The sequence below is a fragment of the Aspergillus pseudonomiae genome (genome assembly GCF_009193645.1).
Source record: "Aspergillus pseudonomiae strain CBS 119388 unplaced genomic scaffold BDV37scaffold_5, whole genome shotgun sequence".
Classification (NCBI taxonomy): domain Eukaryota; kingdom Fungi; phylum Ascomycota; class Eurotiomycetes; order Eurotiales; family Aspergillaceae; genus Aspergillus; species Aspergillus pseudonomiae.
In genome coordinates this window covers 159,279-172,101 of record NW_022475997.1, presented here as the reverse complement: position 1 = coordinate 172,101, position 12,823 = coordinate 159,279, and the positions used below count along the sequence as shown (strand labels likewise).

The 12,823-nt window shown below is 48.0% G+C and overlaps 4 protein-coding genes across 4 annotated transcripts; 3 read left to right on the top strand and 1 right to left on the bottom strand.

The window, feature by feature from the left end:
* Positions 1 to 3,049: 3,049 nt before the first annotated feature.
* Positions 3,050 to 4,761, top strand: BDV37DRAFT_295250 (CFEM domain-containing protein; the record flags this gene model as incomplete). Its single annotated transcript, XM_032089817.1, has 8 exons — positions 3,050 to 3,145; positions 3,195 to 3,336; positions 3,389 to 3,573; positions 3,635 to 3,671; positions 3,726 to 3,796; positions 3,846 to 4,228; positions 4,293 to 4,360; positions 4,425 to 4,761. 8 exons carry the CDS (start codon positions 3,050 to 3,052, stop codon positions 4,709 to 4,711), a joined length of 1,269 nt encoding a protein of 422 aa, XP_031945970.1. The 3' UTR covers positions 4,712 to 4,761.
* Positions 4,762 to 5,563: 802 nt separating this feature from the next.
* On the top strand, positions 5,564 to 6,692 carry BDV37DRAFT_278659 (Fig1 domain-containing protein; the record flags this gene model as incomplete). Its single annotated transcript, XM_032086117.1, has 4 exons — positions 5,564 to 5,588; positions 5,648 to 5,716; positions 5,816 to 6,176; positions 6,314 to 6,692. The coding sequence occupies 4 exons, from the start codon at positions 5,564 to 5,566 to the stop codon at positions 6,690 to 6,692; spliced, it is 834 nt and encodes a 277-aa protein (XP_031945969.1).
* Positions 6,693 to 6,859: 167 nt separating this feature from the next.
* BDV37DRAFT_278658 (uncharacterized protein) lies at positions 6,860 to 9,663 on the bottom strand (the record flags this gene model as incomplete). Its single annotated transcript, XM_032086116.1, has 2 exons — positions 6,860 to 8,583; positions 8,640 to 9,663. 2 exons carry the CDS (start codon positions 9,661 to 9,663, stop codon positions 6,860 to 6,862), a joined length of 2,748 nt encoding a protein of 915 aa, XP_031945968.1.
* Positions 9,664 to 11,042: 1,379 nt separating this feature from the next.
* On the top strand, positions 11,043 to 12,488 carry BDV37DRAFT_268279 (uncharacterized protein; the record flags this gene model as incomplete). The annotated part of the gene is made up of 1 exon (XM_032084151.1): positions 11,043 to 12,488. The coding sequence occupies one exon, from the start codon at positions 11,043 to 11,045 to the stop codon at positions 12,486 to 12,488; it is 1,446 nt and encodes a 481-aa protein (XP_031945967.1).
* Between the last annotated feature and the right edge of the window lie 335 nt (positions 12,489 to 12,823).

Here is a 12,823-nt window from a genome sequence, read left to right as displayed (position 1 = left end):
CCTTTCTCAGTCACCCGAAGCCATGGTGTTGCATGATACTCAATGGGCCGACAATTACGAGCTATTCCTTGAGGACGCATCGACAATCAGAAGTGCCAGCCCAGTCGAGAAACGGGGTTTCTTTGCATCTTATAATACCCGTATCGCGGGAAAACTCGAATCCCTTGAAGCCAACTTTTGGATCTGGACCAATGTCTTGGCCGCCATCCATCCTCCCCCAGGAACAAGGGTTCACCTCCACGTCATTGGAGCACCTCGAGGGGACTACGATACCCACTATCTGTTCGTAGATACTTGCATTCGTCTCGTTGGTGCAGGTCTTGTCTGGCACTTCCTTGAACCAGTCCACAACGACAGAAACTATCGAGCAATCCTGCTATTCCGAGGAACATCTCTAAACCCGGCCACATATCGAACTTCAAATGGATTGCTTGACAGGGAACCCATGGGTGCATGGGCGGACGGTAATCTGTTTGGTGTAGCCAGGATGAGCTTTCCATTGATCCACGGCGCGATCTCAGAATGGTTAGATACGCAATCTAACAACCACGGGCGAAATATTACATTCATTGGATCAAGTCTAGGTGGAGCTCTATCAATGAGATCGCTTAAGCACCATTTGAAACACCAGAATCCAGGTTGTAATGAGTCCGAACTATATATTTATAGTTCGCCAGGCTTGGAAAAGAAGCATGCGAGGAGGCTGACGGAGCTAATGGGGGCAAATTTCCGGCAAATGCATGCATATTGGCACGCCCGTGACTTCGTAGCTCTTACAGGCCACTATCCAGAAGTTGTTGGACAAGAGTTCTCTCAAAGTCCGCCGCCTGCATCTGCCGCTATCCAAACCGTCCCCAGGAAACTTTCATGTCTTAACAAGCATCTTCTACCTTTCCTATCTATTCAGGAGGGGTGGGGAATTACCCTAGCTTATTCTCAGAACATTGCCGGTCAGGGGCCCACTGTTAATTGGTCCCTTCGAGCTGCTTCAGACATGCTTAGGCAGGCACTGGGATTTCCATCTTGTTGGTTGATTACTGGTAGTATGGGTTTACTGACATGGTCCAAGAAACAGTCTAGCCGCATATTTGATCGGAAACGGGATGAATACTGTGGTCATCATTGATTTTGTATAGAAGTTTCTGGAGTACGGTGGTATTGAACATAGCGTGTACAGTGCTTGTTAGTCCCTTGTGATATGGAACAATGATATGCAATCACGGTTATTTCAGCTCAACATCCACTAGGTCTTAAACTGTCCTTAAGTTAGTTTTGTTAGTAAAGGAATATTACTCTGATCAGCTACATGGGTGTAGTGAAAGCATCTCCGTCGATATGCCAAAGTTTTGTGTTAGAAGGCAAGGGTAATGTATAAAAAATTACCGAACTGGGTCTTTCTTTGTATTAAGGTTAGCAAAGCTTATATATACTGTAGTAACTCCATGGGCCAGAATGGTATTTGCGCCATATGAATCAATAGGCGTGAATCAGGGCGAGGCGATTGCGACCTTAGAATCCAAACGGTGGCAAAACCCTAGGGTTCCCACTACCAGAGTGAGCGCGAATGACGATCTGACCATCCAGTGAGTCTGACGTGAACTTTTCACACCACGAAAAGGCGCTGGAGAGGGTGTGAATAGTAAAATGGCATGAGCACATCCAATAAACCATAATATTTTTCATAAAATCAAAAATAGATACATACAACAGGAGGGATTCGCTGGTGGTCACCCACCCAACTACTAACCTCCCGGCGTGTGGCTTAAGTACGGCTGAGCGGACGGGAAGCCCTGTTCTCCACACCCTATGGTCGTATGTACTTATTCTCTTTTTGCACATGATTATATCGAGCAGTAAGAGTTTCTCTACATGTATCTCACATATCTCCCGCATTGAGTCCCACCTTGAAGTTCTAAGTTTGCCTGCGACATTCAACCACTACTGGTGAAGACAGATCTCGCTCTTTGATGGGTATCTAATCTTCGCATCGACGCCCACATACTTTGGTACTTTAGAAACCCTAGGAGAAATAGCACGGCCTGGACTATCCTGCATTGCAAATTATGCTTCTCTCAAGCCTATGAAAGTGGGGCCGAAATTGTTAGCACCAGAGGCTTATAATCCGGGTCTATTGCAGTCCAAAAACCAATAGTCCGTTGGTAGGTGTGCTAGCGCCAGTTCCATCACAATGTCAACTCTCCCTTCCGATAACCCACTCAACGACAGGAGGAGACTTGTTGGTTGGAGTGGGACTAAGACGCAATGTACATACATTTAGACTCCGAGCTTATGTGTTCGGTGGCGTAAAACGACGACTGCGGGTGGTGATCGGCACCCACATACACGAGGCTCAAGCTCGGATTCCCTCCAACTTGATGGATAATTAGCCGATCTGGCCTAACAGTATATGGATTTGCCACGTTCTCCCCACGTTGAAGGTTTCGATCATTAAACACAGAGTTCTTTACATATGCAGGGGAGAGTTCTGAGTTCACGCTACCGTATCTTAACTTTCCAGAGTTATACGAACGCCTTAAATTCCTGTCTTTCCACGGCGGTCATCCAGTTCTTGGCAGCTGTGCAATTCACATAGCAGAATAGGCCGTTGTTCATAGTAGGGGTATGTGCTGCAGCTTAAGAGTTGGACTTTTGGTAATAACTCACAGGACAAGATGCCTGAAGGTGAGAATCTCCGGAAAATAACGCAACATACCATCCATGGTTGGTAGCGACGATCTTCCACCGATCTTCAACCAATGGCCGCCCCACGCAAGTGGTTTCTGAATGGCAATCACTTCCCGGGCCTAAGTAGTCCGGCCATAGGAAAAAACATACAAGCTTGTGGGCCATAGATTGGGCCTGTCGTGTTCGGGGCGGGGCCTCTGCCTTGACCTGACGACATTGGGGCGTGGATTATTCTGAGAGGGTCTTTTCCTGAGCCCCTTGAGCTTATTTTGAAAATGCATTTTATCTCTCGCGATCCCCCTACTTGGCAATGTAGCATCACATTGTCTGCCCTGCACTAAGTCCTCCTGCAATAAGAAACACAATGGTATCCCTTCGGGGAATGATATTCGGCTCCTTTGTTTTAGCTGTCTCAGTTGTAGCTGCCGATACTACAGCTGAAGTCCTTCCACAATGTGCGGTGCGCTTCAATGTCTTTGAACTTTAGAAAATATCTGACAGCATAGCAGGCCAACTGTGCGCAAAGTGCACTGCAGCAAAATACTTCAACTTGTTCCGATAGCGATATGACATGTCTTTGCACTGATCATCTGTATCAATCTACTTGGGAGGAGTGCGTACTTGCAAATTGCACGGTCAAACAATCATTCAGTATGTTGCTATATGGTCCTGGCTTGCTTCCTTCACACTGAACAATATATAGCTGCCAAACGGCTGCAGTCTCAACAATGCAACCTCCCCACTCATCACGGACGCCCCGCCGCAGATCCCGCTCTGATTGTTCCATTGTCCCTTGCGACAATCCTCTTTGCTACCCGGATATTCGCCAAGTATATGCGTATCAGTGGCAGTTGGGGGTGGGACGATTATACTATTATTGTGGCATATGTGAGCCTGCTACTTTACCCACCTTGCTGCAATAAGATCCACCATTCTAATGTCCACTGAGATTTTGGCCGTGACTGCATTCTCAATGAATGTGTCCAGTTAGTTAAAATGCTCAACCCTATGTATAACAGGAGGCAACTAACCCGGCGTAGTGATCCATCATGGGTTCGGGAAAGACATCTGGAACATCACACCCTTTGGAGAGATAACTGAGATAATGAAGGTTAGTCGTTTCGATCACAGTCTGGTAAAATGCTCAATCTCCTTTGCAGATCTTCTATATCTACGTTTTGGTATACAAGATCCAGATATCCCTTGCGAAGATCTCGGTGTGTCTTTTTCTACTGCGGATTTTCCAGTCGACCACATTTCGCTACATGGCCTATACCATCATCGCTCTCAATTCTGCCATCGCGGTCACCTGGGTTCTGGTGGATGCCCTTCGGTGCACCCCAGTCCATCTGGCATGGACAGGATGGGCGAAGGAGGAGCAGGGGAAATGCATCAATTTCATCGTGGCTACTTTCGTAAATAGCTTTGTCAATATTCTAGTCGACACCATTATGGTCGTCATGCCAGTGTACGAAGTGATCAAACTGAATCTCAGCGCGCGAAAGAAAATAGGAGTTGGTGTTATGTTTGCCATGGGCTTGATGTGAGTAGTAGGCATTGGCGGACAGTCTATTCTTCTTCTGGGCTGACCATTCTCACGTCACCAGTCTCACCATTGTTGGGATCCTTCGGGTCGTTGTCTTCTGGTATAACCGGTGGAACAAGAACCCAACAGGTATGTTAACTCAGCGACGAGCTTGTGCTCTTCCATTTCCCAGAGAAACTGACTTTGTGCGTAGTCGAATTACAGCCGATCAACGTCTGGTCGGTGATCGAGTGCCAAATTGCCGTGGTCTGTGCGTGCTTACCTGCAGCCAGGGCCGTATTGGTCCGCCTCTTCCCCAAACTGATGGGCGGTTCTGCTGGAGAGTCTAGTGCACGTAGAGCCACGCGACCGAGTGCTCCTGGTACCAGTGGCAAAATCTCCCAAACGATGACCTATACCGTGGAATATAGCAGAAGGGCCCAGGAAGAGGCATCCAATAGTGATGTCAATCTTGTGGAGTTCCATCGAGAGGCAGTTTAAATATATATGAATTGCGGGCACCCCGTTTGTTTGTTTGGAGGCCAGTGCGGAGCTCTTATATGTAAGTGTCTGCCTCATCAATTCACATATGATACATGGTTGTCAAGATAAGTATGACGTAGATAATATTCCCAGAGTAAAAACGTTTACACACTTAAAGCCTAACTCGTTCACGACTATGTCTTATTTTAAATATCATTCTGCTCCCATGGGAGATGGCTCCTGCGGGAATGCTTGTGCTAGAAGCAAGATATATATTTGAAGTGTTAATGTGTCAGTGTCACCGCCCGTCTGTATGGGCGACCGTAATCCACGTTAGCTCTTCACGTGGCCCTCAGAGCCCTAAGTTGAGAAAACAACGCCAAAACAGGTCGGACTTGAAGCTATTGAGGAAGATGTTGATCAGGTAACCCGGCTGAAGAGATATCCTCCCAGTTTGCGATGGTCTCTTAGCCGAAGTCTAAGCCTATCTAACTCAAGCGCCTGTACTCCGTACTTTGAGCTTATAGCCCCCACGCCATACACGCGCTCGGACCCAAAAGCCAACGGAGGCTGCATACAGGTTAGTGAGAATTAGGAAACGACACGAATCAGAGCTGTTCAGTTCGGAAAAGTCCACTAACCGGTTCCAGCCCCTCTTTGATGTTTGCTGCGGAAAAAAGAAAATAGTCTATTCCTGCTGAAGAACTGACGCGTTCCTAATTCACTCTGCTTCCGATTTGATCGTTTCCATTGTGTACCCTGCAGATAATAATCTGGGCCATAGCTCTTCCTAGGATAATATCGCTTATCAATTAAACTTATGAACTGTACTACCCGTTATATCCTGTCAACTGAACGCTCTTCGACACAATGGGCCTTCGACAACGTCTTGCCAGTATGGACATCCAATGTTATCGTGCCTTGCGGGGCTTAGCTGACAATTCGCGTGTACAGGGCTTTTTCCCTTGCTCGCGTACCACCATGTCCTCATGGGTGTTTGTTCTGTGATAATTATCCTCTTATGTAAGATAAATTTGTCTTTATAGTTCCTTGGTCTTGATTCTTATTGTATTATACGTTTCCTGATATTGCTTCCACGCTATGGGCTAATGAACACACAAGCTGTTCTCCTCGCGGGATGCACATCCTCCAACGGCATGAGCAATATCTATCTAGTGTCCCTCAAGTACAGGAATGGTAGTATTTCGACACCTAGCGACCCCGCGTTTATAAACCCCGGCATTGCAGAGAAGGTCTACAACATTTCTCAGCCCCGCAACACCACGATCCTGGAAGTACGGGCGGGATACATGGGTCTCTGCTTGACTCAGAGTGACGGCGCGCAGTTCTGTTCCAACAATGCTGCAGCGTTGGCCAGCATGGTCAAGGATCAGGGATACGGCAGTAATGGCACTGCCGATCCACTGAATCTGATTTGGATTGCCAAGAACTTCAAGGAGACCATTGTTTTTGACGGTTTGATGTGAGTTGCTCCAGTGTTTCCGTTTTGTTCATTTTCATAGTATTCTTTCACCATCCCTGTGGAGATACATGAAACTGTTTTATAATTCTAGATCGTATAGTATGAACTAGGAGGGTAGCCCTAACATGGAAAACTAGATTCGTTGCCGTTGTCGCGACATTCATTTGTTTCCTCGCATTAGGAACATTCCCTGGATGGCATGAGGAAGTCGACGAGACCGGTTCAGAGCGCGAAGTCAAGCCCTTCCCTTCGCGACCAGTGTCGCAAGCTGCACTGGGTTTGAGTTCATTGGGGTTCATATTCGCGTTGATCTCAATCCTCTGGCAGCATATTAATAGCAGCGCTGCAGGCACCATGGCCGAGAGTCTTACGTATGGGGCCATCCAGAGCCATGTTGGAACGGCGGCAATGATTCTCGGGTGGGCGGCTGTGGCCTGCCTTGGGATTGTTACTCTGGCCTTGCTGGTTATGATCATGAGTATTAGTCTTCTCCGTCGGTTGACGGATGGGGAGTGATTTCATGTTACTTTTTATGCCCACTTTGGATTGGCATTTGCGTTTTCGTTTTTTCGTTTTGTTAGTGAGGGTTGCAGTAATTTTGGTGTTTGATTCTAGAGAGTTCAGAACGAGAGGACAGTGTACTATGCGTGCGATATATCCAGTTCACCAAGATATAGTAGATTTTAATTACGAAAATACCGTGCGCTCGCCTCTCCGGAGACAGATGTCCCCTCCGAGGAGGTCGTACTTCTCCACGAAAAGGATGCAGCCCTAAAATACAGAACCTGCGCCCCAAGAAATCCGACACCAGTTATTAGAATCACTAGAATGGCGGCAGTCAACCCTGCTTTAATACCCGACGCCAGTGGACGCGTCCATATCAATGCGAGCGGGATTGCAACTAGGGCCATAATCCCCAGCACCCAGAGAAGCAATCCGCGGATCGTTGACGGAATACGCTCGAGCAGGCGCATAACTATTCTCGGGAGTGCATAGCGAAACTCTGGATTGGAACGGCGCCAATATGGTACGCCCACCAGGCCTAGGATGGCAACCATGATTACGACGGTCACTGTGCCCTGCACGCCCTGATCCAAACTCCGAGTCCAGAGCACGGCTATGGGTGCTACTGCAACAATCCCAGTCATCAGAAGGAGACCTACCGGGAATCCTACCACCTTCCACAACTCGGCCCCACCCTTGCGACTATTCCTGTCTATCCAGACCCAGGTTGCCTTAGTACTCCGGAGAAGTGCACTACCGAACCATTGTAAGAGTAGGAACATCGATAGAGACCTAACCTGCACGGGAAGGCCGCGTTGCTCCGCGTATCGTCTAACATCCAGCTTCACACTCTGCTTCAGACTTGCTAGCCATTGGCTGCGCATTGTTAATCGCATCAGGTACGCGAACGTTGTCACAGTGCTTGCGACAACGACAAATTTCCACACGGGCGCTGAATCTTTGAAGGGCTCGATTTGCATTCCAAACACGGATGTTGAAAACGACAGTGGAATGAAGATGAACGCTAGCTCAGTGAGTCGCGTTACGGCGTGCGCCTCGTCGATGGAGCGTCGGCTGTCCAGAAGACCCATGTTCGATGTCAAGGATGAAGATGCGCGTCGTAGCCGGGTGAGAATCTGGTTTATTTGGTCGAAGAGGTCTGATACACTTCGGATGATGTCTGAGCTGCCATCTGCTACTGCTAGAGATGTATTGGCTGGGTGTGTGATATCGAAAAATGCCAGAAAGCTCCTAGTAGACGTGATGAGGTCCGATAGTTCTCGCTCAGCTTTACTTATGAGTTGGCGCCACAATGCCAATCGATCCTCCATCTTCGTGTCGTCGAGGATATCAATCTCCATATCGCTCAAGATCTCATTGAGCACCCGAAGCAAAGTCAGGGTGTCTTGCCGAATGATCTCAAATAGGGTATCTACCAAACTGACTGGGGTAGCCTTTTTGTCTACCATGTGATGGATCTCCTGCCTCGTGGACCTGGTCTCGTTGAGTTCATCCTGGAGAGTCGCCAAGAAATCACCGGTCACAATAGCCTCCTCCAGGTCGATAGTAACGGTCTTCCGGGCAGCCATCTGCTTAACCAAAACCTGGATAGTTCTCTCGAGATTGACTTTTCTCTTGTGGACTTCTTGCCTCTGTCGCCTGAGCAACCAGTCTAATACCCGACGCCCAGTTGTCTCTCGCCGTGGGTTCTCGATTGGGATCGCAAGCGCCTCGACGCCATCGTCGCCCTCGATTATCAGGATTGGCCGAGTTCCTTCTCCATTACCATCACCAGTATCATGCTCATCGTGATCACTATCGGCGTTAGCAGCAATCTGTAGGATTTCCTGCGTCTGATCATGGCTATAACTAATCGCCGGCAGCGGATCAAGCAGCACGATAACTATACTTTCGTTTAGTTTTCCAAGTTATGAATCCACAGGCGAAGCAATTACTGACCGATTTCATAGTCCCTATCCTCAACCTTCTTCTTCCAAATTGATGCCCGCTCGACTAAGCCAAACTCCCTCGTCTCCTTCGCGGTTCGGTGCGGATCCACACGTAGGTCCCACTCGGGGCGAAAAATATTTGTCTCTGCTTTGAGACTAAAGATCGAGTTGCCGGATATGTAATCTAACCCATCACGATTCAAATCTAGTAGGTCTTCCCGGTCACGGTTGGAGAATAGTGGCTGACGCCGATACATGGGCCGAACCCACTGGATCGACACGTATGACTTATTCAACCCTGCTGTCTTCCATGACCGCGCCGGTGGATCATCATACTGCGCACCACTGTAACCAGAGTTCAACAGATGCTCCTCGAAGAATTCTGGCGTGACTCCGAACGTCTCCCCCAAGGCGTGAATAGTACGCTCTGATAGGTCTTCGACGATAAACACGCGCCTGCTCAATCCCTCGGGCGCGTCGCGATAGCTGGCAACTGATTCAGGGTTGTCGATTTCTACACTCGAGGCCGTGTGATCGTCATAGTATTCATACAGCATGATTGAGGTTCTCTCCACTCGTGGAGTTTTGCGGATATTTCCATTTGCGATGTGGTCGAAGACACCTGCTGCGCGGTCTAGGATTTCAGCGTAGGATGGGCGCTTCCTTGTCAGCTTATCGGTCGCCTGTCGTTGCACTGCCAATTGTTTTGGTGACGGTGGCAGTGATGGAGGCAATGGAATAGATGAAGGCAGTATGAAAGTGTCATCCCGATCCAGCAGCTCCAGTGAAGATCTGGCTGCATTTTGGCCTCGTTGTCCATGGTCGCTGGCTGTCGACGATCCATCGCGAGATCTAGGCAGTGGAATCTGCTGAGGGATGTTGCCAAACGCGGCTGGATCGTTTTGCAGGGCGTCATCGAGCGAGCTTCGATGCTTTGTCTTTGTCTTACGCGTTCTACGTGGAGCGTCCCCCGCTTCGGCTTGTTGCTGTTTGATCCATTCGAGGACGCGCCGGGATGGTTGCTGCTGAGCCATGGAGCTGCTAGGGCTATCGAGCGCAGTGATTATTTCCCCCTCTATCTGCTTGAAGCTTCGGTACATACATTATCCCTGCTTTACGACTACTTTTCTCGAAACGCAATGACTCCGTAAGCGCTGACAATTCGCGCGCTAAGTGGCGGCGCACGGCTAGTGTGATAGGTGAGGTTTAGTTGCAGACTTGAAGTGTTGGACAGTGGCCCAGACCCGCTAAACATGGAAAGAAATTTGTCGATCTCCTTTCCTTCTCTTATCCTGTAGTCTCTCTCTTTCCATTTGTGTTCTTCTGTTTTTGCGGCTTTTTCTGTTTTATTTTTTCCCTTGCACTTTTTCTTGAAGCTCTGAGTTTGGCTGCATAACCCCCCTACCCGACAAGCTTATGTATACACGTACAGTATTGTAGTAATAGGCTTTGGGGTTATTATCCTCCTTTCCTGGTCTCTAGTGTGGCGGAGGAACACTAGAGTGCGCTAGGAGGCATGCTGAGGCTTTTGACCTCGGTTACGAAAAATAGAAAAGAAAGTGATCGTTTTTCGAATCTCACCTTACCCTGCTGTACACTCGCCAACTTAGCTAAATTATTTAATCAGTGACTTCAACATAAAAATCTGCCTCTCTTTTCTTCGTCGTATTTTTCATTACGGTACTACTCAATGCATTGAATTATGAAGCAGAATATAACTGAGGTCATTCATTGCCATCATTTTAGGCTCGATGATTCGTTTTCTTGAGTAGTCATGAGTAGACCGTTAATTATCGCTCCAAATGGACCAATATACCCATCGAAGATCGCTCATACCTTTCACACCAGGCCTAGACTGCCTAAGAGTGTCCTTCATTGGCATCTTCTTCATTCGCTACATGTCAATGAGTAGAGAGCTTCACTTGTCCCCAGTGCCATGCACTCGGATCGTTAACATTAACATGTGCGCTATCTGTCTAAAGCTCGAAGGACTACATGTCGATCATCTTGTCCACAGAGATTCTCCCATTCCCTTGCAGTGCACCTATTCACAGCTTCTAGCGGGGTTAGGATCAATTGGCTTATATATTGCGTGCAGAATTAAACCAAACCCTCGATACGTGTACAATAATGTTCAGGCCATCAATGTATTATTCTCTTGACGGTCAATTAACCTTAATATTTAAGAGCTCCTTGACGGACAGTCGGTCTGCACTAGATTTACAACTTCCCTTAAAATGGTGAAAGCCAGGATGAATTTCAGTTAACTAAAAAAAGGATATTCAGCTCTTAATGGAATCAGAGCCAGAGAGCATGCATATTAACAAGCCAGTTCCCTATTTCTCTTTTTGCATTTCAGTGCCCTTCTTGTACTGGGCAAATTTCCTGTCATACACCCCTATCACACACTACAATGGGCTTTATATCCATGATTACTCGGCTCCTACTTGGGATAGCTCTTTCTGTGACAATTACCTCCTGCGCAGTAGCAATCAATGAGCAGGACTTGGCACCTGATGACATCGTCATCCGGGATGTCTGTATCCTTGGCGGCGGATCCACAGGCACATACGCAGCAATCAGATTGAAAGACAAAGCGAAGAGCGTGGTAGTTGTCGAGCAGAACAAGGTCCTAGGCGGTCACACTGAAACGCTCTACTTTGACCACAACCAGTACATCGACTACGGCGTAGAGGGAGTCTTCAACGACGAGCTAAGTCATAATTACCTCAAGCGTCTGGGAGTAGACCACAAACCGCTGCTACCAAGCACCCTAACTACTGAATATGTCAACTTCAGAACCGGGAAGAAAGTGCCTCCACCGTTTGGGAGTTCGTCCCCCGTTGAGGCTGCAAAAACGTACCGCGCAGCTATTGAAAAATTCAGCTATCTGAAAGACGGACTGTACAATCTGCCCACTCCAATTCCTGAGGAGCTTCTGATGCCTTTTGGTGATTTTGTGGAGGCAGCCGCTATCCAGGATGCTCTCCAAATCGTCAAAATCTTCGCTCATGGCGCTGGCAATATCCTGCACGCCCCACTCCTTCGTGTTCTTCAGCTCTGCGGTCTCCGCCAGACTGATTCGCTCCTTCATGGCGGATATATCACACCGAAGAAGGGCATGTACGAGGTCTATAAGAGGGCATCGGAAGTCCTCGGATCAGACGTGCTTTATGAGACCAGTGCGATCGAGGCCGAACGCTCCGACCTTGGTATCAAGATCGTCGTCCAAAGTGCCAACGGTACCCGCAAACTTATCAAAGCCAAACAGCTTCTCGTCACATTTGTCCCCGTCATAGAATCTTTAAGCGGCTTCGACCTTGTCACGACGGAATCTTCTCTATTCCAAAAATGGGACTGGGTTAACTACTACGTTGCCATCGTCAAGAACACAGGAATTCCAAAGGCCACGACACTCGTCAACGCTGACCCCGACAACACCCCCGGCAATCTCCCGCTGCCGCCTTTCCAGCTAGAGCTACAATACTCGGGTGTAGAAGGATACCTTATTAGTAAAATCATCGGTAATAGCACTTTGACCGCGCAGCAAGCAAAGGTCCTGGTGCTTTCTGATATTCGTCGGATGGGAACAGCAGGGACGTTTCCGGGCGGTGATCCTGAGGTTGTCGTGTTCGGTGACCATACGCCAACGACAGTGTCGGCCAAGAATGCTGATATTCGGGATGGATTCTACAGGAAATTGTATGAGCTCCAAGGTACCAAGAATACGTTCTATACGGGGTTGGCATTCTGCTCGGATTATTCGTCGCTGCTATGGGCGTATACCGATACTGTTATTGAGGAGATGATGTCTTCGTCAGCAAGTACTTGTTCTCTCTGCGTGCAAGGACAAACTTAGTCGGTGGTTGTATTCAACTTAGGGTTGATGGTTAAATTTAGGTCCGAGTTTGTTTTGTGTGAAGAGCAAGGTGAAGAGCAATGGGCCTATAGAATGTTCAAGGATGAATATATCTATCTGACAACCTAGGCTGGTGTGGTAACAGATACATTTGTCCCAGTGACGGCTGCACATAACTCCATTAACAGGGCTGAGAATGTACACAAGATTGAGCCCTGATCAAATGACATATAATGTCCTGCGTATATTAGCTTTACACAAATGAGGTCCGTTGGTAGGTTCCGGCATGATAAAGGAAACTTTGGCAAATTCAGCATTACCTCCGTTAATCTTTT